At 43.0% G+C, this 26,796-nt stretch overlaps 1 protein-coding gene across 9 annotated transcripts in view; it reads left to right on the top strand.

Moving 5' to 3' along the window:
• The window catches only part of AFF1 (AF4/FMR2 family member 1), a 265,568-nt gene that overhangs the window by 223,474 nt on the left and 15,298 nt on the right, over nt 1-26,796 (top strand). For 7 of the 9 annotated variants that reach the window (XM_045056117.1, XM_045056118.1, XM_023252950.2 and 4 more), the window contains 10 exons: nt 2,690-3,664; nt 13,250-13,353; nt 14,384-14,627; nt 15,328-15,419; nt 15,610-15,670; nt 18,949-19,085; nt 19,674-19,742; nt 20,194-20,331; nt 22,192-22,397; nt 23,421-26,300. In XM_045056117.1, the coding sequence (XP_044912052.1) occupies nt 2,690-3,664; nt 13,250-13,353; nt 14,384-14,627; nt 15,328-15,419; nt 15,610-15,670; nt 18,949-19,085; nt 19,674-19,742; nt 20,194-20,331; nt 22,192-22,397; nt 23,421-23,542 (2,148 nt within the window). In that variant the 3' untranslated portion in view covers nt 23,543-26,300. Of the gene's footprint in view, nt 1-2,689; nt 3,665-13,249; nt 13,354-14,383; nt 14,628-15,327; nt 15,420-15,609; nt 15,671-18,948; nt 19,086-19,673; nt 19,743-20,193; nt 20,332-22,191; nt 22,398-23,420; nt 26,301-26,796 lie in introns of those variants that run through there. The other 2 variants (XM_045056119.1, XR_006596964.1) reach the window with 1 other exon arrangement.

Below are 26,796 nucleotides of genomic sequence, written 5' to 3'. Positions count from 1 at the left end.
AAAGGGACGTATTGTCAAACATTTCTTAAAACTTACTGAGGAGCGCTTGGGTGGCTCAGTGGGTTAAACATCCGACTTTGGCTCAGGTCATGATCTCGCAGTTGGTGGGTTCGAGCTCTGCCCTGACAGAGCGGGATTCTCTCTCTGCCTCTCCCCCACTCGTGCATGCTCTCCCTTTCAAAATAAATTTAAAAAAAAAAAAAAAAACCCTAGTGAAAATCCGGTATTTTTTTCACACCCAGTGTGCAGTGTTGGGGTTGCACCAGCAGTGGACTGGGAGACTGGTGGCGGGGCATGAGGAAAGGCAGGGGAAGAAAGGAAAGTCCAAACCTTGATCCTGTCCAGCGTTTAAAATTCATCTTAAAATCTATTTCATTCAATCCCTTAATGTAAAAGTTTTCCGTATCCCAACACCCAAATAATATCTGATCTTAAAATAATTCTATCCATTTTACATCTTTATGGCAGGTCTGTAGAAGGGATTGTCCATACCTTTTCTCCTTGTCTGGGCACATAAATTCAATTTTACCCTGCAATTGGGCCATATGCCTTCCTTCTGGACAATTTTAGGACCATAGTTGAAGAAAATGTGTTTTATTTCTGTAACCAGGACATTCCTTTAGTAGGACATTCCTACTAAATGTATCTTATACTGCCCTGTTTTGGGGTGGGGGGAGAACAGATGTTATTTATACCAGGAATGACTTTCCTTTTTGGTTCACGAATAAATACTCTTCTGTAGAGCATGTCAGTGATGTCAGTGGGGCTGTAAACTTAGCCTTGGTGAGAGATCCATACCTCTCCCAAGAAAGGATTTGAAAGTTTTGGTTCCTAAGGTGATTGGCAAGTGATATATCTTAATGCCTTGTTCCTGGTTAGCACCCAGATTACCACACCCTCAAGCCTTTGCAGGAAGTCACATTTGACAAGTAGGTATTGGGTGCTAATCTTTTCTCCACTATTAACAATCATCCTGTCTTGTTAGAATATGGAATACAGTTTTAGATTTCCTGTGGCAAAATAAATGCCTGGCACATTAGAGTAGTTTCCTTCTTCCTTCCCTTCTGCTCTGCAATTCAAATGAGAGCCTGGGTGTAGAGTTGATATTGAAGGAGATATATTAAGCAGCAATGAGGGGTAAGCAGAAAAAAACAGTTCTGCAGCCCTCCTTCTGGCTGAACTGTGGTCCTACCTGGTTCCTTACAGTTCCTCTTCTGTTTTCATCACACCAAGCCCAAACTACCTACCTGATCATTTTATTACCTAACTTTTTTTCTGGTCAAAAATCCTTTACATTATATCCACGTCTTGACGTATCAATTTGTAGTGTTTTTACAGAGTTGAATTATTTGGGACATTCCACTTCAGAAAGTTGTTAGCAGTCTTTCCTGTAAAATATCATCCACCTACTGGAGTGATCTGCTTATCCCTAATCTCTAACCAGTTAAATCCTATGTGGAATATCTTTCAGTTAACTCTCTGGTACATTGCATATATGGTTTAGTCACTCATACAAACCACAGATCAGAATGGATCTTAAAAAACATGTAGCATGTCGGTGATGTGCTGCCCTTTTAAAAGGCATAATCATTGCCTACTCTATTAGACACTAATGTTTCCATATGGTGTAAAATGTATAGGTGCTGTAACATGCCTGTAGAAATGCTTTAAGTAAGTATCTCATGTACATCACTGTATTGCAAACATAAGAGTGGAACTTGGAGACAGAAACGTCTTTGGGTCATTCTGTTAATAATCTATTTGGAGAGACGTGTTAGGATGCGTCAATAGCCAGTGAGCAACAAAGATTTGAAAAACAGTTAAGATACCAGGAGAAGCCAGGAACTTCTGTTTGTTTGTCCTATCAGATGTACGTATAATCAGTGTCATCTCACTGCTCTTAATTGTGTGTTCTGGAGCCACCCTGTGTTTCTTAGAAAAATAGATGCTATTTCAGATAAGATTGCCTGTAACAAGAGACGTAATGTTTGAGTTTTAAAGACTTCAAGTGGGACTAAATTCAAGTGGTTAATGCACCTTCACTTGATTCTTTTACCCAAGCGAGGTGTAAAATTTGAAAATCAAGCCGTATTCCACGACATACTGCAAACCTTGTCATGTATAAATGTTTAATGTTTTTAAGTAAAGAAATGAAATCAAGTCTTATGGAAAGTGCTTTTCAGTTGAAAAGTATGTCAAAAAAAAAAAAGGATAAAGCCTATAGGTAATCACTAAGATTATTAGTTTACTCATTAGCCTTCTGAAAATCCTTGATAAAAGGATTCTGTTTATTCTTCATTTTTCCCTTTATTTTCTGATAGGATAGTTTAGGAGCCAAAATGTGTCATTTCTGTCTAAATTACACTGGAATTACTATTAGAACAAAATACTTGCTACAAAGATTTGTCCCCAGTTGTCAGTGGTCTACATCAGTCAATATCTCATGGTCTGTTATTAGTCGATATCTGCTACGGCAAAATTCCTGTAGCACAAAAAGATGGGAAGATTGTTTTAAGAGTTAATTATTAAGAGGCTCTGACCTGTATCTAGAGGGGATAAAAAGGACTCGAATTCTTAGGTTTGGAATGATTACGTCTCCCTGGGAGAGTCCTATACAATTGGGTGACTAGCACAGAAGAGTTTATCATCCTTGGTTAGCTCACATTCTTCTCTACTCCTTGGTTTTTAGCCCGAGCCTCCTACAACAAACAAATGGCAGCTGGACAACTGGCTGACCAAAGTGAGCCAGCCAGCAGCAGCGCCGGACGCCCTGGGGAGCGCGGAGCCTCCGCCTCGGCACCCAGAGAGTAAGGGCAAGGGCGGGGGCGACGGTGGTGGTGGTGGTGGTGGTGGTGCCGCCAGCCACGAGCGCTCGGAATCCAAAGATCCTGCCCTCAAGAGCTCCGGCAAGGGCCCTCGGGGCCCCTCGGAAGGCCTGCACGCCGGCAAGAGGAGCTGTCAGAAGTCCCCCGCCCAACAGGAGGCTCCCCAGAGGCAGACCGTCGGAAACAAACAGCCCAAAAAGCCCGTCAAGGCCCCTGCGCAGGCAGACTCGCGGGCCAGCCTGCAGGTGGAAAGTGAGCCAGGACCCCCTCCCTACGGCTCCAAAGACCAGCCTTCCAAAGACAAGCCCAAGGTGAAGACGAAAGGGAGGCCCCGCGCAGGAGACGGCCGAGAGCCCAAGCCCGTGGCGCCCGGCCCCAGCCCCAGCCCCAGCCCCAGTGAGAGGAAGAAGCACAGGAGTGGGCCGCTGGCCCCCTCGAAGGCGCTCTCGGGCCCGGAGCCCACGAAGGACAATGTGGGGGCCAGGAGCCCCGAGCACTTTGCCCTGGTCCCCTTGACCCAGAGCCAGGGCCCGCCCCAGGGCGGCGGTGGAAGGACTAGCGGCTGCCGGCGTGCCGTGGTTGTCCAGGAAGACCGCCGGAAGGACAGGCTCCCAGGGCCCACGAGAGACCCCAAGCTGCTCTCCCCGCTCAGGGACACCGCTCCCCCGCCGATCTTGATGGTGAAGATAACCCTCGACCTTCTTTCTCGGATACCCCAGCTTCCTGGGAAGGGGGGCCGCCAGAAGAGACCGGAGGACAAGCAGCCCGCCACAGGGAAGAAGCCTGATCCCGAGAAGAGAGGCGCAGACAGTTCGAGCAAGTTGGCCAAAAAGAGAAAGGTGAGTGTAGGTGCCTGGCCTCCCCCAGCCGTGTGGATTGTACCTCCTGTTGGCTTGGGGCTGGCTCTGACCCCTGAGTTGTCCTAGAAGAGACGGGGAATCTTTGCCTTGATCTGATGTAGCCTTTGCTCCGACACCAGAATTACCCTCTCCCTGAGGATCTGCATGCTTCCCCCTCTGCCAGCGGGCATTACCAGATGCCAGGTCCCTTCAACAGTCTGAAAAGGGGAGGCAGTCCTCCTAAAGGATGTCTTGTTTTAGGATAATGTAGCATTTTGGGGGTACACTTTTATTTTTTCTGATAACATTGGTATTTACCACCTGGCCCATGATTAGGTTTTGTCCTAGAAATTAAAATCTTAATGTACTGAAATGTTAATTAGTATTCTGAATTACTGAAAGAACTGCTATACTCTAAATTTTACTCCCGTAATATGATTCTTTTTAACACCACCAATATTACATCTATATTTTCACTCACGGCTGCCTAACACTTCATTAATTTGAAACTACCAGATTTAGAATTTGTGACCTCTATTAAAGACTTTTATTAATAAGCAGAACATTATAAAAAAAGGTTATAGAGCTATTAAACACATGGTTGGGATATCTTGTTGAGTAATACAGGCTGGTAATGGTATGTTGTGAGGTATTAAAAATCTGTCATTTCATTTATCATAATTTTTGGAAACTTCACTTTAAGGAATAAACACAGTGAAGAAGGTTAAAAAAAAAAAAATCTCACATTACTTAAGACCCTGAGTTAACTTGGACATACTATTCATTTGGACAATCTCCTTCCTTCCTGTATTCTGAATCACTGAGCTCCTGATACTCTTCATGGTGAAAGATAAGCAGGTTTTTTCCCCAGTGGCATTCCAGCCTAATCTGTCCCAAGATTCAGAACGAAAGGCACAAGAAGGGCCAGCTCTTTCCTGCTGACAAGGGATAAAAGTTTTAACACTCTCACAAGTCCACCAAAACCTTCTTACTCAGTTGTGGAAATTGAGCTAAGAATAACAAAGGACAAAAAGATCATGAAGCCTGCTGTCCTGTCTGTGATTCGACCAGTTACTCCACTAGGTTAAAAATATAACATGACTTTATCAAATAGCGAAGGGTGACTGTTTTCTCCAGAAGCTTGTTGAATGAGACCTGAGGGTGTGCATTACCACCATAACCGCAGCCGGCAAGTCAAGCGGGGTGGGATCCAGTGCCGATTGGTGGTGCTGTTTCAGCTAGAAGGGGGCATGTCCCAGGTCAGAGAACCCTTAAAACGGTATGTGTATGTGTTGAAGGTGTAAAACTTCACGGATAAAATTGTGATGGTTCTGGGTAGGAAAAAGGTGCCTGCATCTCATACCCATGAGAAAGGTTCAGAAATATACTCCTTCACCTCCCCTTCCTCCTGGGAAATCTTTTAATCACTTAACCTCCAGCCACCATGATCTCGTCTAGTCTCCAGTGACCCTTCTGCAGTAGCTGGAGTGGGGAGAAATACTGGCTTCTAAAATACTTACTAACCCAGTGTGGATGTTAGAAATGGAGGCTCCCCCGGACAGTTCTTAGCCCCGTCCATACCCCAGCACAAAACTAGAAGCATCGCTTGCAGCTCCATAAAGGGAAACTCAGCTCTCCCTGTTGAGGATATGAGCTGTGCACTCTAAAAGCCATTCCCAGCCCTTGGCCTTGCTCCACCAGGGCAGCTAATTGATCTCTTTGTTTAGAGGATGGAGAAATAATGACCCCCCTCCCCCCCCCCCCATCTTAAATGCATGCTTTCTTGGGTGTTCGGCAGGCGGCAGAGAGAACTGCCCCTGGGAACAGTTTGCCTCTCTGCTGTGGTACTGATAGGATCGGGGTCTGAACCAATGTGATGGTCACCAGGGAGCCTTTAATGCTGATGGCAAGGTTTGTGTCCCCCTCCCTTCCTCCCTCCATTGGTGTTTCCTAAATCCTATGTCTAGTGGAGCTGGGGACCACTGGAGCAGAGCCATACCACAGGGCCAAGATTGTACAAAGCTAGTTCTTTGGATTGAGAAGTACCTCCCGTGTGCCACTTTTCAACATCATGGATCTAGGCAGTGAGGAATTCCTTACCTAACGGATGTCACTAGTTAGAAGCTTTCAGATGAATAAACGTAAAAATAATTCAGCAGTATACTTATTTCATGATCAGAGAATCATGATCCTTTGTTTTTATACCTGTTGTGTTCCAGGTAGTATGAATATTGGTCATAGGAACCTGAGATCCTTCCCTTTGCAGGCGGGCTTCCCCCTTTCCTGTTGAGACCCCATTGACTCCCTTTGTTCAGGGCAGCGTGACTGTGGCCTTTCCCATAGTGTAGCTGCTCCTCCAGCATGTGGGGTTGGACCCCAAGGCGGGCAAGACTGTTCTCGTTTTAAGACTGAGCGCTTTTCCACAAATTTGGATGGTGAAAATTTGTTCATTGCCTTCATTTTAAGTGGGAGCACTAGAAAAAGCTGTCTGCGGAAGTAATGAGAGCAGTTTGAAGAATGTACCTTATCCTTCACATTAGTGAAGTTTAGCTTTTCTTTTGTGTTTTCTTTTCTTTTTTTTAGGTAGGCTCCATGTCCAACATGGGGCTTGAACTCATGACCCTGAGATTGAGTCACATGCTCGACTGGACTGAGCCAGCGAGGTGCCCCTGAAATTTAGTTTTTCATTTAAATTCAGTGTGTTCCTTTCCTGATGCAAAATTTAGCAACTGTTTTCAGAGTGTTAATGGATCCTTAAAGCCACTGTAGGCTTAAAATTGTGAGAAGATAATCCTAAAGACTTACAGTGGATGACAGTAGCTGTGATGAAGCTGTCAGATATGGCACCTGAAAGAGTGGGCAAGGAGCAGTTTGTGAGAAGTGGAGAAAATTAGGGGAAACACGCATGACTTGACCGAGTGCTCCTTACATAAACTACAGAATTTCATCAACTTGATTACAGTTTAGGATTTAGGGGGCGCGCCTGGGTGGCTCAGTCGGTTGAGCATCCGACTTCAGCTCAGGTCATCATCTCCCGGTTCATAGTTCGAGCCCTGCATCAGGCTCTGTGCTGTCAATGCAGAGCCCGCTTTGGATCCTCTGTCCCCCTCTCTGTGCTCCTGCCCTGCTCACGCTCTCTCTCAAAAATAAATAAAACATTAAAAACAAAAAGAACTAGAATTTAAAACACAACTTATGTTTTCATTTATATAATTTGTAAACCAAGCTTATGTTGCTCAGACTTGGAAGAAAAATGAAAGTCAAGAAGCACAATATAAGAAATACAACCAGTCTAGTGCAATTGAGAGCATTTAACAACATACTTAACACGCACAAAGCTCCATGCGTGAGTTAAGTTTTATTCTAGGCACTTTTGTTGACAGTATCTCATTTAATTTCAATCATTGTATAGATCATCTTTCAAATGAAATGCCAGCAGGTCCTAACCATGGTGTAGACATATGTCTGAACAAGGAGGTATATTCATTCAAGGCTGTCTTTTCCTTTCTCTTAATAGCTGCTTTACGGACCAAGAAGCTTTGGCATTTCGTGAAATACAATTTCAGAGCTATCATTTATGTCAGTTTTGGAGAATGGGTAAAGGAAGTTAGGGAATGTAGTGCATTTTTATTGCTTGAGGATGGTTGGTTCAGTCCCTTCGTTCTCTCCAAGATCTGTCTTTCCTTAAACTACCTATTGAGATCAACATTCCCAGTTACTCTTCTTCAACATCAAGGGTTTGAAAAGTCATCCCTATAAAGAAACTAGAAGTTTCCTCAAGTCACTGATATCTAATTACTTCATGCCTTGTTAGTTACTCTGCATCATGACCATGTGAGTGTGGTGTGAAGACTGTCTTAAACCTTAGTGCCTGTGTATTTCCTCACCAAAAAGAAGGGCCAAAGGTGGACTAATTTTCCTTGTCTGTCGTACTTATCCCAGTGAACGTAAGCTGTCTTCTCCGTAAGTCCCTGCCCTCGTTCTCGGTGCTGATTGGACCACTGTGTCGTCGTCTTAGTGAACTTTGTGCAAAGGCACATCCCAGAAAGTCCCTGAGTTGCCCAGAAGATTCTCCACTCTTCCCACCCCCAGGTGCTTGCCAAGCTCCTTTGCTTTCCTGAGGGAGAGGACGGTCTGGTAGTTTGAGTGCTGAGACACTGTGCGTTCCTTGTTCGGCTGCCCCCTTTTCTAGATGAGATCCAGGACGGCTCTAACATCGCTTGGCTGCTTAGCAACCAGTGGGTCTGGAGCTCACATGTGCTGACCCCTTCCAGTCCAGCAATGCTCTTATCTTTCACACCTGTTGGGGGTTTCTTTTTGTACACAGGTGTCTGGTGGGGGGATTACTGGAGAGAGGCACAAGGTTACAGCTCAAGGGCAGTGTATGGACACTGACAGAGTGTCATCCCTGGCCCAGTCCCTGCATTGTCCCTGCTCCTGCCACTCTAGTGCTCCCCCCACACCCTTCTACATCAGTTTCCCTCTCAGATGCCCCTCATCTTTCCCTGCCGTAGCAAAGCTTGTGGTAGACCATCTTTCTACCTGTTAGAAACTTTATGGCCTAAAGCTGTCTTCATGTTCCTTCTGCCACCTTTGGGTACATAGATGGTGAGCCAGATGCTGGGGTGGGCATGAGGCTGCCCTGGGGGTGTTCTTTTTCAGGAACCAGCTTGGCCCAGCACAGTCCCCATCTCTTCCTTGTATGGTCTTCATGCTTGCCCTTCCACTGGACTTTGTAGGTGGAGCGCCATTTGGCAGATAATCCTTGGCCGCCTGACCCACCGGGTTAAGAAAAGCAAACAAGTCAGTTAGGAACCAGTCATCAGCCAGCAGCCTCCTTTTGTTGTAGATATAGGCCCTGTTTGAGATGCTTATCCTTCTAGAAAAAGAGAACTTCTGAAGCCCAGACCTTAGACAAGGGTTCCTTGTAAGGGGGGGTGATCTGTGAATAGGCCAAAGGGCAAAGGAGACGTCTTTTTCCTCTTGAAGACGGAGTGCATCGCTCTTGTCTCATTTTCTTTTTTTTTTTTCCTTTTCTCTCTCTTTTTTTTTTTTTTAACATTTATTTATTTTTGAGAAACAGAGTGAGACAAACCGTGAGTGGGGGAGGGGCAGAGAGAGGAGACACAGAATCCGAAGCAGGCTCCAGGCTCTGAGCAAGTGGTCAGCACGGAGCCTATTGCAGGGCTCGAACCCACGAACTGTGAGATCATGACCTGAACTGAAGTCGACGCTCAACCGACTGAGCCACCCAGGTGCCCCTTGTCTCATTTTCAAATGGCTTCGTGTCCCAGGAAAATCTTAAGAACTCCTCGCCTCCTTTTCAGTCTTGGAATTCAAGTGTGCATTTCCTGCCGCTCAGTATTGCTTGGCTCCCTGTTTAATGGCCCTTTCCTAAATCCACCCCCTGAGACTTGTCTTGCAGTCCTGTTTCCAGGGGCTTCAGCTGTGCCGTCAGCTGCCAAACTTGCTTTCTGTGCCACCGGACAAATACTTACTCTGGGGAAGCCTCTGTGACTGTTTCAGACAGAGGATGACAGGGTTCCAAGTGCATAGTGTACAGAAACACTAACCTCAAGCCCACAGGCTTGAACTCAGGCGAGGAAAATCACCAGAAGGGGAATGTTGCTTTATTTGGTTTAATGGCTTACTTTCTACCAGCTTAAAGAATATTATCAGCTTGTAAGTTCTGCACATCAATATAATCAGTGTATTATTCCAGTAAGTGCCAACACAGTTGTTAAATGCTTGTGTCGAAGTTATTGTGTGGTAACTTCTTGGGGTTTTTTGGCTGTTCTCTTGAGTCGCTGATTGGCGCAAGCCACGGTTATGTCCGGTCTGTGAGGATTGACTCATTATGAATCTTATTTTCATGTGTGGTGTATAAGGTCTGCCACTTTGTTTTTATAGTCCTAAGCAGCATGAAGATCTATAAACAAAAATTAACTCACATTCCACCTCTGGGGTTTGGTGGGTTTTGCTTGTTTGTTTGTTTGTTTGTTTTGTTTTTAAGGAAGTAACCTTGTGGACAGTTTATGCCTAATTTTGCCTTGGGAATTTACCCTAAATGTCATTAATTGCCTGGAAACACCTTCCACTGGAAAAAGTATGTATTACTAACTACTCCACGTGCAAGTTAATATCTGTATATTTTAGCAAATTCTGTGACTTTCCAAAGATAAATCTCCCATCTTCTTGCACTGTTTGCTTGCCAACTTTCTAGCCTTTAATCTAAAACTCAGGAGAATTCATTGGGTCCACTGGTGGCAGAGACTCTTGGGCACAAGTAGGTTCATTTGTTTTTTTACTATTTATTTATTTTTGGAAGAGAGCTAAAGCACAAGCAGGGTAGGGGCAGAGAGAGAGAGAGAGAGAGAGAGAGAGAGAGAGAGAGATTGAGAGGGAGAGAGAGAACCCCAAGCAGGCTCTGCACTGTCAGCACAGAGCCCAGTGCGGGGCTTGAGCTCATGAACTGTGAGATCATGACCCCAGCTGAAATCAAGAGCCGGCCACTTAACTGACTGAGCCACCCCCATGCCCCAGGCATAAGTAGGTTCTTAACTGACAAGGAGGATAGTAGGGTTCTATTTTAACCCAGTCATTCCCAATTTACTCTCTTTTCTCTGCCAACGTGGACTATCTCTCAAGTGTTACCATTATGAATTGTTGAATGGGGATCCATGTGCTGGGCAGAATCCCAGGAGGCTTCTCCTGGCATGTGCCAGTGCCTTTCATTTCTTCTGAATTGTGCTCCTGAATTCTGCTGCTGGCCTGTGTTTAATGTCACAGGAGAAACGGCTATGCCTTTTAGATGTAGCTATTCATTTACATCACGTTATCTCCTTACTAGGTCCCCCGAGATACTTTTTCTCCAATATCCTGTAATAAATAGTTATATTTTTGAGCAGCTGGTTTGTTTTTTTATCTTATTTAGCCTGTACATTTTATTATTCCTTCTTTGCATTAGCTAATTGGAAGTTCAGAGCCCAGTTTGCAGATTGGCTCTTGAAAACTGTAGCACAGCACTGTCCACTAGAAATACAATGTAAACCACATATGTAATTTAAAATGTTCTAGTAGCCACGTTAAAAATATAAAAAGCCTCACCCAGGTGACTCAGTCCTTTGAGTGTTCAACTCTCGATTTTTAGCTCAGATCATGATCCCAGGGTCATGGGATCAAGCCCCACATCAGGCTCCATGCTGAATATGGAGTGTGCTTAAGGTTCTCTCCATCTGTCTCTCTCTCTCTTTCTGCCCCTCTTCCCTGCCCTCTTTCTCTCTAATAAATATATATATATATATATATATATACATATATATATATATATATATGCACACACACACACATATATATATGTACATAATATATGTAGCACCAAAAAAAAAAAAACCAGTGAAAATAATTTAAAAAAAAAACCTGTATATCTGTTTTTGAGAAAGGTATCACGCAGGGGTAGGAGATCAGAGAGAAAGAGAACCCCACACAAGCTCCTTGTTTTTAGCACAGGGCCTGACATGGGGCTCAATCTCACAAACTGTGAGATCAAGACCTGAGCCAAAACCAAGATTCAGATGCTTAACTGACAGAGCCACCCAGGTGCCCCCACAGTGAAAACAATTTAAAAATTTTTATTTAATCCAGTATATCCAAAACATCACTACTTCATTGTTTAGTCAATATAAAAATAATTACATTTCTCATTTTTTCACTGTCTTTGAACTTAATCACTTTGGACTGCCCATGTCCAGGTTCTTTCTAGATGCTGTCTGGGGGCTGTCCAGAGTGTGCAGGTCCCACAGAATCAGCCTCCAGGAAGGTAAAGGCTTTCCCTTGGATTTAAGTTCTCTTCTATATCCATATTTACCCTTTTTAATAATCTCACTTGTACATACACCAAGAGATTAAAAACCTGTTACCTTTTCTAAGCCCCTATGGTCAATTTTGGAACAGGAAATAAAACTGTTTTTCCAAAGGAGATAGGAAGGGCTGAATGCATGTACACACTTAGGCACATTTGTTTGCAGAATGTCTGGAGGAGGAGGGGTATGTTTTTCCTCTTTCCCCATCTTTTGAGCAGGGTCAGGCTGTTAGGGTTGGGGCAGAGCTTGAGCCTACACCTCTTAATTTATTCATTTTACTTGGAGAAATTCAGGGAATGAAGGAGAGACTGTGGTGAAAACCAGGGCCTCCCACAATCAGTTAATATGAAGAATGTTTTTTTCCTTTAAGGCTTTGAGAGAGGATCTTAGGTTTTTTCGGGATTGTCCTAGTTTCACTGGCCGTGTCCCAGATTTCTCTTGGTGAACTGACAGTGGGAGGAGTTTGGTTCTAAATGTGCATCAGAATTAAGGACCTCCCACCTGTCACTTCACTGCTGCTTACCGTTCTTCCCACAGAGCGGTCATGTGAGTCCAGACCAGTGGGAAGGAAGCCATTGCGAAGTCACTCGGTCTGTGTTAGACTTGCTGTGAACTTGGTCTGCATGTTGACAAATGACAAATAAAGAATTCTTTGCTCTCTTAGCGATTGCATATGTTTATCTTGTACTTTAGTTGGTATAAACGTGTTTTTGCGATTACGTGCGTCTCTGTAGAATTAAATATCTGTTTTGCTCATCACTCTTCTCTCAAATTATATTTATCCTTCAGTTTTTTCAAATTTTTTGAAAAATAAAAACATGTGTCCCCATATCTATGTAGAGAAATATAGGGGCGCTTGGGTGGCTTAGTCGGTTGAGCGTCTGACTTCGGCTCAGGTCATGATCTCACAGTCCGTGAGTTCGAGCCCCGTGTCAGGCTCTGTGCTGACAGCTCAGAGCCTGGAGCCTGCTTCAGATTCTGTGTCTCCCTCTCTCTCTGCCCTGCTCATGCTCTCTCTCTGTCTCAAAAATAAATAAAAATATTAAAAAAGAGAAATATAAAAACAGTCTTTAAAAAAGGGAGGTGTCTGGGTGGCTCAGTCGGTTGAGCATCCGACTTTAGCTCAGGTCATGATCTCATGATTCGTGAGTTCGAGCCCCTCACTGGGCTCACTGCTGTCAGCGCAGAGCCAGCTTTGGACCCTCTCTCTGCCCCTCCCCTGCTTGCGTGTGCGTTCTCTCTCTCTCTCTCTCAAAAATAAACATTAAAAAATTAGAAGTAATAAGAGAAAAAAATTAATAGGCATCAAGTGGATGGTTCTTGTGAAAGAAAGGGAGATACCCTCATTCATAAAATCATCTTTTATTGCTGCGACTATGCGTGTTTTATTGATTCTTTTATGTTTAAAAAACTTCAGTAATTTGTTGAAGACCATCACTCTTGTCAGCTATTACTTAGACATCCTCCCTTTCCTAGGTGGGAAGAATACTCCTTCCTCAGGCAGAAATTTGTCTCAGTACAAACCTCATCAAATCTAGATTGTCTGCTTCCCTCCACCCCCCCCACTCCCGACACACACATGGTGTAGGTACCTGTAAGTCTGCTGTGTGGTATAGATGTCGCCGAAAGTCTAATTACTGTCGTTACTTTGCCGTGTAGTCTTTTCTGTTTTGTCTGCATGACTGTGTTTATAACTGTGTACTTTGTTATGCTGCACTCATAGGGTGACACAGAGAAAGACCATGATAGCAAGAAAGCCAGACTGGAGAAAGAAACCAAGTCACAGCCATCATGTTCATCTTCCCATAAAGATTCTTCTAAAACAAAGTGAGTATAGAGATTAACAACACCCTTGAAAGGTGATCGAGTCTTCCTGGGTTTGACTGGGCAAAAACATTTCTCTCTTGCAGTAGGAGTGGATTAACACACACGTCCAGCTCAGATGTGCAGATAGGTTGGTTTGATGTTGCTTTCGTCCATGGAAAAGGACCTTTTAGGAATTAGCAATTCACTGAGCAGCAAACTTGGGTTTATCAAAGGCATTTTAACAATGGAAAATTTCCAGAACTTCTGGAAACAGCTTCTTTCTAAAAGCATTTTAAATAAAAACTAGAAAGGTGCTGCTATTACCCTACTCTTCAGAATTGGAAACCAAGGCACAGAGAGAGAAGATGACTTGTCTGTAGTCACAGAATTCTTGAGAGATGGAACCAGCACTTGAACTCTGAGAGCCTGGGTTCAGCGCTCTTTCTTGAAGCAATTACTAGGAATGCACATGCCTGCTCACTATGTCTCTTGCTTTGGAGAGAGAGGGCCAAAGGGAAGGGGAGTAGTTCCAAGAAGGTATGAATATAGAAAGTAATTGTTATTCACTCTCTGGTTAAGTCAAGAAATCGCTTCCCAACAGGACTCGGCAAAAGAAAGTGCGTAGTGTCACTGGCTGGGAGCCAGCAGAGATTTGAGAGGGAGTCAGGGAGGGAGGGTGAAGGTGGCAGCTGGGCTTGCCCACTTGTCAGAGAAAAATACAGGTTGGGGAGTAGCTAATAAGACTAACTGGGTTAGGGGAGGTTAGGATCTCTGGCAGGCTCTGCAAGCTTAGTGACAAATTCCACCACTTAATCCATTGTTCATAGATAGAACTAGATCTTTCAAAGGTACCAAAAGTCTCTGAAATTTGGCCTTTCTAGATCTTTCAAAGGCACCAAAGTCTCTGTAATTTGGCCTTTCTACAAGAATGGATTTCATGGTCTGATTTCTTAATTTTTGGGGTCAGCAGCCATTTATCTTACAACTAAACAACTAAGTTGTGTGGTTTGTGTTCTTCCTTAACTCAATTTTGAGTGATGTTTCTTTCCAGAACACCCAGGCCCTCCTCTGAGCCCTCAAAGAAGGAAATGCTTTCCCCCCAACTTGTGTCCTCCTCGTCCTCGTCCTCATCCTCCCAGAAGCCAGCCAAGCCTGCACAAAAGAGGCCAAAGCGGGAAGCGGACCAGGACCCTCCCCAAAGTGCCAGTAGTAGCAAGGGCAGCCACAAAGACTCCTCTGCTCCGAAGCACAGAAGAGTGGAGGGGAAGGGATCTGGAAGCTGTACAGAGCACAAAGTAAGCAAGGGTTGCTGGGACATAGGGAACGGAGTCCATCGATACATCTTTAAATTCCCAGTAAGAGAAGTTCCCAGTGGTGGTATTGCAGTGAGTTATTTGTGTTTAAAGTTCTACTTTTTAGAGGGAGAGTAAAAAGATGGTTAATATTCCATGTAAGTTTAGATATCAGTTTATTCATCTTAAAGTGACTCAGAGGTTGAAAAATCAGAATCCGTTTTTGTGTTAATTTTCTCTCAGGTGATTTGCAATAAAAATTGGTTACTCTGGTTAGTTCTCGGTTTGGATGTTTGATGTCAAATACTTTCACTATTGGTTATAATGGGACAAAATTAGCCACTTTTCAAATACAAGTCAAATACAAGTTCTTCTCTTCCCACTAACCTGTGTGTGTGTGTGTGTGTGTGTGTGTGTGTGTGTGTGTGTGTGTGTGTGTATGTGTGTATTGACCAAGAGAAAATGTTATGTTTAGCTTTGTTGAATATCTCTTCTGGACATTCTTGTCTTTTTAGTCCTCAATATAATCAGAACCTACAGTGTCAGTCGAATCTAGCCGGGAAAATGCTAAACCAAGTTAAACTGTGCAGTGCTTGATTTCATCTTTTTTGAACTACTATTTTGGTCTAATTTAGAGGGGTGGTACCTTTAGGTCAATGGTTTTAACTGTTGGAGTGTGATCTGTATGATGATTTTTTTAAAGGGATCTTCTGGAGATACTGCAAATCCTTTTCTAGTGCCTTCTTTGCCAAATGGTAATTCTAAACCAGGGAAGCCTCCAGTGAAGCTTGACAGGTAAGACCCTGGATGCTCACCGCTCCTGCTTTTTTCACTTTCCCTCTGTCCCTTCTCTGCTGACTCCCTCCTCTGCCCTCTGTCTCCTCCCATTGCTTTCTTCCCTCTTAGTCTTAAGTCCTCTTGCCCCCGGTAGTAATTTAATTTCTAGGTTCCTGTGACCCACCCCTGATCTTTGCTTCTCTTTCAGACAACAAGCAGATTTTCACATGAAGGAGGCCAAAAAGTTGAAGCAAAGAGCAGAGTTAATGGTCAGTTTGGCTCTTCTTCCCTTTGGTAGAATGTGTTCTGATAAGTTATCTGTAGTTTGCCATCTCACTGAACAGCGGGGGTGGGGTGGGGAGGGTGGGGGCAGGGCGAACATTGGCCACAGTGTGAGTGGGATCAACGGGGTCTTAAGGAACAAGGGGTAAGGGATTCTTAGTGAAATTATTTTCTCTGACTCAGTCTGAGCGTGGTCGAATATACAGTGTACCTAGTGACAAGTTTTATATCTAAACGAATGGAAGTTAAATCCACCTGGTAGTGTTTGATTTAATGCATGAGTGCTTCCTTGTGCCACTGAATGAATTCTTTGGATGTGAAAGACAAGTTCTGCTATTGAAAGTCTATGAATTTATGTTCAGCTTGAAACATTTCAAAAGGTGAGATAGTCTGTTTGCCTCCAAAATTAAAACCTTTGAGAGAGTAACCCATGGGAATGCAGACCAAAGGCTGTTAGGTAAAATTTTAAGATGAAGGTAATGATTATACTGTTGGTAAATATGCTTTTTAAAAATGAGCTGTCTTGGGGCGCCTGGGTGGCTCAGTTGGTTAAGTGTCTGACTTGGGCTCGGGTCGTGATCTCATGGTTCATGAGTTCGAGTCCTGCGTCGGGCTCTGTGCTGACAGCTCAGAGCCTGGAGCCTGCTTCAGATTCTGTGTCTCCCTCTCTGTCTGCTCCTGCCCTGCTCATGCTCTGTGTCTTTCTGTCTCGAAATAAAAAAACATTAAACAAATTAAAAGAAGAGCTCTCTTTACCCAGTGGCTGTTGGGACTTCTGGAAAGTGATGCTTTGTGCATGTGCAATTAAATGTGCTTTTACATTTCTGCTGTAGTATAATTAGATAATGTTTGCCCTTTGTTATGTTGAAACATCTGAGACTCTGGGCCTTTTGTTTAACGTATTCCCCAGACCTAAACCCCTGCCAATACCATATATTGAACCTTGTACCACATGGGAAGAACATGGGTTGCCTCTGTTCTCCCACATACAAACCGACCCACACATTCCAGAGGCCCATGGGGATCGCAGTCGGACCAGGCCGTGGTGGCCACTGAGATCCTGGCCTGGTGCTCTTCAACCCCAACCTAGACATCTCTGCTCAGACTGACTGCCTAGGGAGGGCTGGACTGAGACCCTTTTTTCAGCCCTGTTCACCAGGGCAGTATGTTTATCAAGTCCTTACTATGCTGGGTGCTGTAAGGGGATCAGAGACAAGCCTCTGTAGACCGATCTCCAAAGCTGCCCTGTCACTAGGATGGCCTGAGTCAGATTAAGATGTCTGACTCTGTACCAAATGACAGTGTTCTTCCAGTCTCTGCCTTCTAGCTCTCCAAAGTTGGTGCCAGAACTGTCAGAACCTTTTGCGTTTTGTAAAAGAGCAAATATTCAGTACTTTGTCAGCCGGTTATCTAAAATTTGTCTTGGCAGTGGATGCTTTCAGCGTCCCTTCATTACTAGATCCCTTCATTATTCAAACAGTAGTACAGGGAACTTTGTTTTTCTTTTTATTTATACAGTTGCACATCTTCTTTCTCCCTACCTAAGCTGTCCTTGTATCCCCGGTTGCCCCGGATAGTCCTGATTTATACCTGTTGAATCTCATTTTAATAAATAGCAGCTCATTTTGCTGTGAAACTATGCCGGTTTGGACAAAAACCTGAATGACCAGCCTCTTTGTAATTTTTTTTTTTTGTAATATTCTTTTAATGGCACAAGGTCTCAACTAGGTCCATTTTGGATTCCAAGGAGTTAAGCTCACAACTGAATATAGAGGGGTGTATTTTATCTCCACATTGGAGTCACTGTTGAGTAGGGAAGTGTGAATACTACTGCTGGAACACTGTCTCCAGAGCTCCACAGGAGCCGGCACAGGAATATTTGCGTTAATGGCCTTAGAAAATAGTTACCTCAAAGAGGCATCTTGTTTTGCTATAGTTTCTTTTGTGTATAGGCTAAGGCCAGTATAAATCTTAGAAATTCCGTGAAGGAGTTGGCATTGAATAAATAAATTTCAGGAGTTAAATTCTTACCAATGAAGCAAACCATTAAGCCTCTACTGCTGATTCACTGGAGCTTGCCACTTTGATCTTTATTCTTTCTGTCGCTAATTTTCTGAGCCTACCTGCTCTAGAAAAAGTATTTTAGAACCAAGTTATATAAAAAAAAAAAAAACAAAAACTTCTTTAACTTTTATTTACTTTTGAGAGAGAGACAGCACAAGCCAGGGAGGAACAGAGAGAGACAGAGAGACACAGAATGTGAAGCAGGCTCCAGGCTGTCAGCACAGAGCCTGACATGGCCCTCAAACCCATGAACTGTGATATCATGACCTGAGCTAAAGTCAGACACTCAACCGACTGAGCCACACAGGCACCCCAGAACCAAGTTATTTTAAAAACTTAGTAGCCCCACACTATCTTTCTTTGCTGATATGTCACCATCTCCTTCCACTCCACTTGCATCTTCGCTGTTATTACTTCTTTTTGAACGTATCAGATCGAAAGCCTTGGCAGCAGCTACAAACTTGGAAATGTCATGTTAATCAGTTGCTCTTATGACATGTGGTGCAGATGCCAAGTGTAGAGAAAAGGCTGTGCTTATCACAGCCTCAGAGGAGCTGGCTGCGCTCCAGTGAGGGGGCATTAAGTGACACAGTATGCCTTCAGGTTTGGGTGACCACCAGTATCTGATTTCATTCATAGATTTCTGCTTGCCCTTTAAGGGACTCTGCAAGTTTATCCCTGCTAGCCTAGGGGATAGCCTTGTGCACTGAACCCTGACTTCCAGAGAAGTTGGGATAATCTGTTTGGCTGTAAAATACATAAAACTATTATTGTTAGACATAATATCTAAGATGCTCATAAACCGTAATGTTTTCGACTGCTTATAAGATAAACTTCAACACATAACAAAGATATTTGTGTCTGCATCAGTCTAGATGTGTAGAAAAATCTATTTGCCAAGAAAATTATGTAATGAGTAATTGCACACTAACAGCAAGGGGACTTATTGCCTTGGTTTGAATATGTAGTTTAAGATTTTGAGAGAACAGTCTTAACAACATTATTTTCATCTTCCTGCCAAATTTTTGCTAAAAGAAAGTTTTCAGCGGGTCAGAGCCAGCAGGCTTTTTGGTTATCATTTTGAGTTCACCCTTTTCCCTGGCCATAAGTAAACTAAGACAGTTGGAGGGAAATGAAGGTTAAAGAATGTGTTTGAGAAACTAAACAAAGGTCTAACAACGACCATGTTCTCCTCCTGCAGACAGACAAGGTTGGGAAGGCTTTTAAGTACTTGGAGGCCGCCTTGTCCTTTATCGAGTGTGGGATCGCCATGGAGTCGGAGAGCCCGGCGTCCCAGTCGGCTTACTCGGTGTACTCAGAAACCGTAGACCTCATTAAGTAAGTGCCCAGTCATTCTGCCATCTCCCTAAGTACTTCTCTTTCCTCTCCTTTATTGCTTTAATCCATTTGAACTTAGTATGAAGACAACTTAATAAAGGGGAGCCTTAAAAAAGTAACTGATCCAGGACCTCTTCTTGGAGCCCAAACTAAGGGTGTAGCACTTCTAGATGATGCGCTAGAGCAGAGTGACTGAGTCTGGCTCTCTCATTGTGCCAGGTTCACTGTGAAATGCCAGTCCTTTCAGGGAGAGGCTGGTTTTTCCAGTTTGGCTTTCTTATCAGCTCACTGTAAGCTCCCTTCCTTATCATCTGCATTTCAGCAGGGGACTCAGTGAGGACGCAAGTCACAAGTCTACGTGGTTTCCAGCAGGTAGACAGGCCAGGGAAGAGACATGCCCTCGCCTGCTTTTCTGAATGGCTTGAATTACTGCTCTAAAGCCTTGGGGTTTTTTCTGCGTGGTTTTCATGTCGTCACATCTTCAGGAAAATCAGCAGAAAGCTAAGGCAGACATAGTAAAATGTCTTTGTGCCTGGGATTTTCTAACTGCTTTTGTTTAACCTGATGTATTTTTATGTTTTCCTATAGATTTATAATGTCATTAAAATCCTTCTCAGATGCCTCAGCTCCACAAGAGAAAATACTTGCTGTTTTATGGTGTGTACTTTTTTTTGTCTAAATAGCATTTGCTTTTGCCTCTTTTGCTGTTACAAAAAAGATTTTAAAATTTGCTTTCTTAACATGGAAATTATAATGAAAGGTGGAACAAAACCAGAAAGTAGTAGGAGGTGTGGTCAAGGGGTTAAACCTAGTGATAGTTACTTTTTATGAAAGGCATCTAGTGCCATGTTACCGATGACTCAGTAGATGGTTTGGTCTTGTAACTTCAATTATGTTCTTGTATATTTGTGTTTTTCCACCAATATTTACTTTTGCTGATAGTGTGAATAGTGTAGTAAGATTGTTAAGATACTCTTCCTAGTGTAGAGGAGGAAAACCCAGTGTGTTCTTTAGGCTATAAGAGATTAGTTAGATGGCTTTCTGTAGTGGTGATACTCGTGTCTGTAAAGTAGTAATGCTTCACTTAAACTTCTGTGTATGTCCACAGCATGCGTTGCCAATCCATTTTGAACATGGCGATGTTTCGTTGTAAAAAAGATATAGCAATAAAGTATTCTCGTGCTCTTAATGAACACTTCAGCAGTTTTTTCAAAGTTGCCCAGGCACCATCTCCATGCGTTGCAAGGTAATGAAGAGTCTAATTTAAATAATTTTCAAAATTGAGTTATTTCTTTAATTACTTCTTGCTTTTGCAACCATCTGTATGACTTTGGCTTTGCAAAGATTGTGTACATCTGTGTGCTAATCTCCTTAAACTTAAATTATTATCATATTTCTACCTTTTTAAGGAATAGTTATAAGTCAATGTGTTGGCTTATTGAGTAATATAAAAAGATAATTACAGAGAACATAGGGTCTTTAGATTTGCCTGACAACAAAACAGAGGCAGAGCCAGTCAGAGCCAGTCTTTTCTCTCTCTAGATAGCATGTTGTCTTGGTGTTTCAGTAAACAAGAACAATCCAGAACTGTATGCCCTCCACCTCCTCTAGGATCTATGACAGTGACAGTGATATTAAGAATGAAGAAAGTTCTAAGTAAATTCACACACACACACACACACACACACACACACACACACACACACCCTACCCCACCTTGTGAACTGAAATTGTTCATCTGTACCATAATATATTGCAAAGAAATTTTTGTGCAGGTGTTTTTAAAATAAAGATAGAATTTTCTTCCCTGTAGCACTTGCCTAGTATTTTTAAAAATTTGGTCATACTCCTTGAAAAATTCCCAGTTCTGGTAAGTTTTGCTATTTTAAGAGTATCACCTAGAAGGTTGCCCCATTTCCAGCGCACCCAAGAGATTCCCATATGGCCTCTCAAAAAAAAAAAGTCCTGATTGAGAAGTGACTTCGTATCTCTGAAAATTTTCATGACCCTCACCCCTGAGATGTCAGACACATTATTTGAGAGAACTTCAGTTTGTCCAGTCACTATATAGCAAGCCACCTCTGTACCAGACCTTGTTGTTAGGTACAGGGAGTATAGCAGTAAACAAAATAGGCAGGAATCTCTGCCCTCATGGAGATTCCACTCTAGTCTTTCAAAATGCACACTCTCCTGGAGACACTTTGGGTCCCTACAGGCCCCCCGAGGGCAGACATACCTAGTCTTGAGGCTCCTGCCACTGGCCCATCTTCCCATTACTTTTTATGTGTAAGTGTTCTCCTTGTGTTTTGCATTTGATGCACATCAAGGCGCTCATTAACTTGTATGTGCAGGTATGCAGGCAAGATGAGAGCAAAGAGAAGACTGTGACTCCCCTGACGCATAATACTTCTTGCTCAGTCTCCTCAGAGGCTGTCCTGTCCTCATCCAGTCATTGGTTCAGATATTTGTCAAGAGCCCACTCTTTGTGCTAAGTGCTAGAAATGCGAAGGTTGATAAGAAATGGTCCCAGCCTTCAAGGAAGGAAAAGGAATAGACAGAAGGGTATAATGGGATGTGATAAATGCAATGGATAAATTGATAGGTAAATGCAAAGAGACGCATTCAGGTGGTGGCCGAAAGGAAGCCATGATGTTTCCCTAGTGTCTAGAAGACTGCCGGGTACAGAGTTTTACTCAGTAAATGGGGAGGATGAAAGAATGAATATATAGAAGGTTAGGACCATCTTCACAGGGAAGCATTGTCTTAGTAGAAGTTGGAATTGAGGGTGGGGAAAAGGAGGGCTTCTGGGCTGAGGGGGTAGACTGTGTAAATGGAGTAGGCATACTCAGAATCCAGATTTGCCTGCCTGATTATGTGGAGGACACCTTGCCTCTGTCCTGTTAATTTCTCTATGGGGGGGAGGGGGCATTTTGTTGTATTTTATGAAATCCCCAAATATTGAAAGGGTGTCTCTGATCTGGTGGGAGCGATTGTCATTTTGGCTAATACACACGGAAACTTTGTAACTAGCACCGTGGTCCCAGAGACAAGAAATCCATAATCTGTGGGTTTAGATGATTAACCAGTTCTCTTCTTCACCTTTCAGAAGTACAGGCACACCGTCCCCTCTTTCCCCAATGCCTTCTTCTGCCAGCTCCATGGGTTCCCAGTCAAGTGCTGGCAGCATAGGGAGCAGTGGGATGCCTGTCACCATCCAAAACATGACATCTTCTTATGTCACCATCACTTCCCATGTCCTTGCCGCCTTTGATCTTTGGGAACAGGCTGAGGTCCTTACGAGGAAGAATAAAGGTAAATGGCTCTGCTGGTAATTCCTGGGGCAGGGGGCTTAGGAGGGAAGGATGTTGTTGGTTTGTATTTTATGTGCATTTTATCGAAGAAAAGGAAATGTGTAGGTATTTACTCTTTTCACATTTTGGCCATTCTGCTCCATCACCTAGTCACAGTTCTTTCTTGAGCTCTGGTGGCATGGAGCCAGATTTCTGTGGCTCGATCTTAGCAAAATTAAGTTAGGAATGGTTTCGGCACCTTGCGCCTTCAGGAGTTCTGGCATTGTTATTTCAGCCTGAACTGAAACTCCATCACAGGGACAAGGCAGGTGAAGAAGGAAAGCTCCTGGCCGTCTCCGGGCACAACAGATGGCGTGGTGTAACCTAAATACGGAGTTGCCTGCTTGTTTTCAATGTGCGTTGAGAAAAATGGTTAGCGACAGCGGAAGAAATACGGCATAGTGAACATTCTTGAGACTGCTTTGAGAAGACAGCCCCTGGAGAAATGCAAGATTTAGGAGACGGTATAGGGTGTGCTGTTAGACGGACCGCTCCGTGGCAGTGCCAGTGACCACTAAGGAGATGCGTATATGTAAATGCCACATTAATGCCATTACATATTTTTTCCTGGCTGCAGGGAAGGCAGTGGCCAGCTGGCTGTAGCCACTTAATTTTCTCATAGCCTCTTAGAACTTTCTTTCCTAGCAAACAAATGATGCTTTTAACATGTTGGGATTGTTTTGTTTTGTTCTGATTCATGCACCTGCTGATCCAGTAGTGTAAATAGGGTATTCTCCAACACTAGCCACTGTGCCAGGCATTATGGATTCAACTCTAAAACCAACTCAGTTCTTAACCTTTCTGGTCTAGCAGAGGGGTGTGAACTAGCAGGCCGTTAGAGTAGATCGTGATTTTTTTTTTTGCCATGATGAAGTACAGAATATTGCAGGGATACAGTTGCCGGAACTTTGACTCTTTATGTTTCCTGTATTATTTTTGTGTATGAAAATGTGTTTGCTTAGTTTTGGTTTTGCTTTGTTTGCAGAATTTTTTGCTCAGCTCAGCACAAGTGTGTGTGCCTTGGCCCTCAACAGCAGTTTGATGGATCTGGTGCACTATACAAGACAGGGTTTTCACCGGCTAAAACAAGCAACCAAAACACCTTAACGGAGGCCCAAGTTGATTTGATGGCTTGGGAACTTTTTTGCACATTGAAAGCCTCAAAAACAGTTCAGACGTTTGTCTCATCAGGACACCAAACCGAGAAGAGAAGCACCGTGAGATGGCCAGGACATTTGTCCACTTAAACTTTCAAGAACTTAAGTGATCATTGGTTGGACACGGTGGTTATGCAGGAGCAGAATGAGGAGGCTGGCCTCAGAGATGATCTTGCCTTTCCTAACTAAAGGACAGAAGTGCAATGTAGACTTAAGTGGGCGTATGAGTGGTCTAGAAACATTTCCATACTTTTTTTAACCAGCAGGATGCAAATTGCAAATGAAATGAGGAGAAGCAGTTTCAGCTCTGAGAGCAAGTTCATGTCATCTCAGTAGCCACCTTAGTCCATTCCCAGAAGGAAATTTTTTAAACAATGAATTTTGGTGTAGGGTTTTGTGGATGATTTTTTTTTTTCTTTTAAGTTTAGGGGGGAAATACTTGTTTTGTTTAGTAGATTCTAATGGTCATCTATAAAGCATAAGTTGTGAAGGACTCCACTGTACCCCACTTTCTGCCCGTGAACAATCACTTTGATAATACCAAGTATTGTCATAATTTATAAAATTGAAGGCAACTCCCCCCCCCCCCCCCCCCTCGTTCCCAACCCTCCTGTTGCCTGGAGTACACTGCACGTTCACCCCAGCTCCAATTTCTCAGTCACTGCTGCAAGTCCGCCTACACCAGAGCTGCGGAGGGAGGGGCTACCGCACACCGGGAAGCCATCTTGAGATCGCATGCGCAATGGAGGACGCGGCGCTGCCATCCCCACCACCCCGCTTCCGTGAAAGGCAGTCACCATTGACTGTATTATGAATTTTCTGCCTTGGGGAAGAAGGGAACCAACGTTTATACCTGACCAGATGATGGCTAAAGTGCTTTTTAATGTTTATTTGAGTAGAGCTGGAATTTGAGGTGCTGATCTGTGGTCAACAGTTATGTGGTAACTCATGTTGTCTAACCAACTCAGAATTTTGTCAGCAAAGAAAAATGAAATCTACTTCTTAGAGAGGCTATATTTTTCTGCTACAAATTATTTTATATTTATAGCAAAAAGTAGACTTTCTGAGCCCTTGATTGTCTAGGGTAAATCAACTCCCTGAGAGGATGTGGGGATTTGGGTGGTTAATTAGACTTAAAAAAAAAAAAAAAAAAAGTCACCACATGCCTTCACTCCAAAGTGTTCTCAGTCAACTAGATTTGATTGGATTAAAGAGGAGCTGTGGCCTTCCCATGTGTTGTTAGTGCCATGTTATAGACATTTAACCAAGTTCATTTGGAATGACCTAGAATGAAAGAACACGATCAAAATTCCCACATAACCATAAGCACAGATTTTTTTAATTAAAACTTTGAAGGTTATTGGAAGCATTATTTTGAGTGCAGTGTTTTTAAAAGCCAATTCTTTATATCTCTTTTAGAAGTAGAATTTGCACATGTACTAAAATTGAGGATTGAGTGTTACCTCTGTAGTTGGTTCATTTTTCACTACCTTTATCCCATTCTGCCCCTCTACATTTTGTTTCCTACCAAGAATGTTTTATCATTTTCGTATCATTAATGAGGAAGGGAGTAATGAACAGATTGAAGGTCCATATGAGGAATGTAAGTTTTGGTCTATCTTTAAAGGGATGTGTAGAGGGTGGGAGTCATTATTTTTCACATATGAACTGTTTATGTGAAGCTGTTCCCTCAGTGTCTTATCCAACCTATTTTGTTACCAGTAGCTAGTTCAGAGGTTTGTTACCTCATGTTTAGGTTAAAGCCGGAGAATTACGGCAGTAGTAATACCTGAGCATAAGAATTTGATGTGTGATTTCGATGGACAGATTTCCTTTATCAACGTTCTAAAGCACGGCCATTTAACAAAACTTTTTGTTAAATGAACAGTAATTGCCTGGTGGGTTGTGGCATTGTGTCCATCTCGTAAAATGTGGGAGACCAGACACCAGAATCAGCTTTATGTGATTATTTAATGCCTTTTTTCCCCTTATTCACTTGGCCTTCCCCCTCCCCTTTACCCCACCATTCCCCAATGCAAGTCACCTGTCAGTTTGGAAGTGTGTGTTTTTTAGGACAGGTTCTGATCTATGCAGATTGTGTTGGAGAGAGAGAGTGTGTGGGTGTGTGTGTGAGGGCATGTGTGGTCTTCCGGTGAAAGACAGTGCTCCTGTGACTGAAGACGTTTCTAAGTCGATTTCTCAGCCACTTGTAAAAAAAAATAAATAAATAAACCTGATTGCTTTTTCAGTGGCCTTATTCCTTGTGTGTAGCGTTGCCCCCACCCTGACCTTTATATTAAAAATTTATTTGTCCCTTGAAAAAACATTAATTTGCAGAGATCAATTTGTAGTATTTTGATCATGGAATATTTCTGATTCTTACTGCATTGTACCTAAAAGAGGATTCCCAATGGCTATTTTTAAAATAGAGTATATGAAAAATAGTGGCTGATGAATCCTTAATGTTCATAAGGTCTTTTTCCTGTTACAGTTGTATATAGAAGTCTAAAGAATTTTTAAAATCGCTGCACTTTTTCACTGCATGCTTAAATTCCCAAAGGCAGATTTTTTGTACTGAGGTAGATGGTTGAAAGGTCTAGATTATAAAATGAGACAAATACAAAACATCTTAAGAAGTGAAAATCTTGCCTTTGGCACTACAGTTTGTGTGTGTGTGTGTGTGTGTGTGTGTGTGTGTGTGTGTGTGTGTGTACTAAGAAATGGAAGAACACTGTTTTACTTTTTAAAATGTTGAATGTTTCTGTCCTTTCTGGAGATAATTAAAATGTGAATCACTGAACTTGAGATTTTAGCCAGACTAGGGGCCCTGCTAAACAATGAAAAACACTTCACTGAAATTTACCAAATCACACTGGGTTAAGAATGTGAAAACACTCACCACATGCTGGCTGTGGTGAGGAAGTGGGGGTCCAGCAGGTATAGTATCAGAAAGAGAACTGCAATAGAATGGTTTATCTGATATACTCAGTACTGAATGAGACTGAATGAGTCTGATTTTTTAAGCCAAAAGGACCTTGATTTTATAGATCTGTTTTGACCAAAATATTTAGCCTTTTCCTGTAGACAAATTAGAACACATTTATATCCTTTAATTCCAGATCTCAGGCTGTTGAGAAGCTAACAATTGACCCCTTTCTGGCTGAAAACTTGCCTTAATTGGTACCTTAAATATTCATGTTAGAA

Source organism: Felis catus, chromosome B1, assembly GCF_018350175.1.
Source record: "Felis catus isolate Fca126 chromosome B1, F.catus_Fca126_mat1.0, whole genome shotgun sequence".
NCBI classification, from domain to species: domain Eukaryota; kingdom Metazoa; phylum Chordata; class Mammalia; order Carnivora; family Felidae; genus Felis; species Felis catus.
This window is presented reverse-complemented; position numbering and strand designations above follow the sequence as displayed.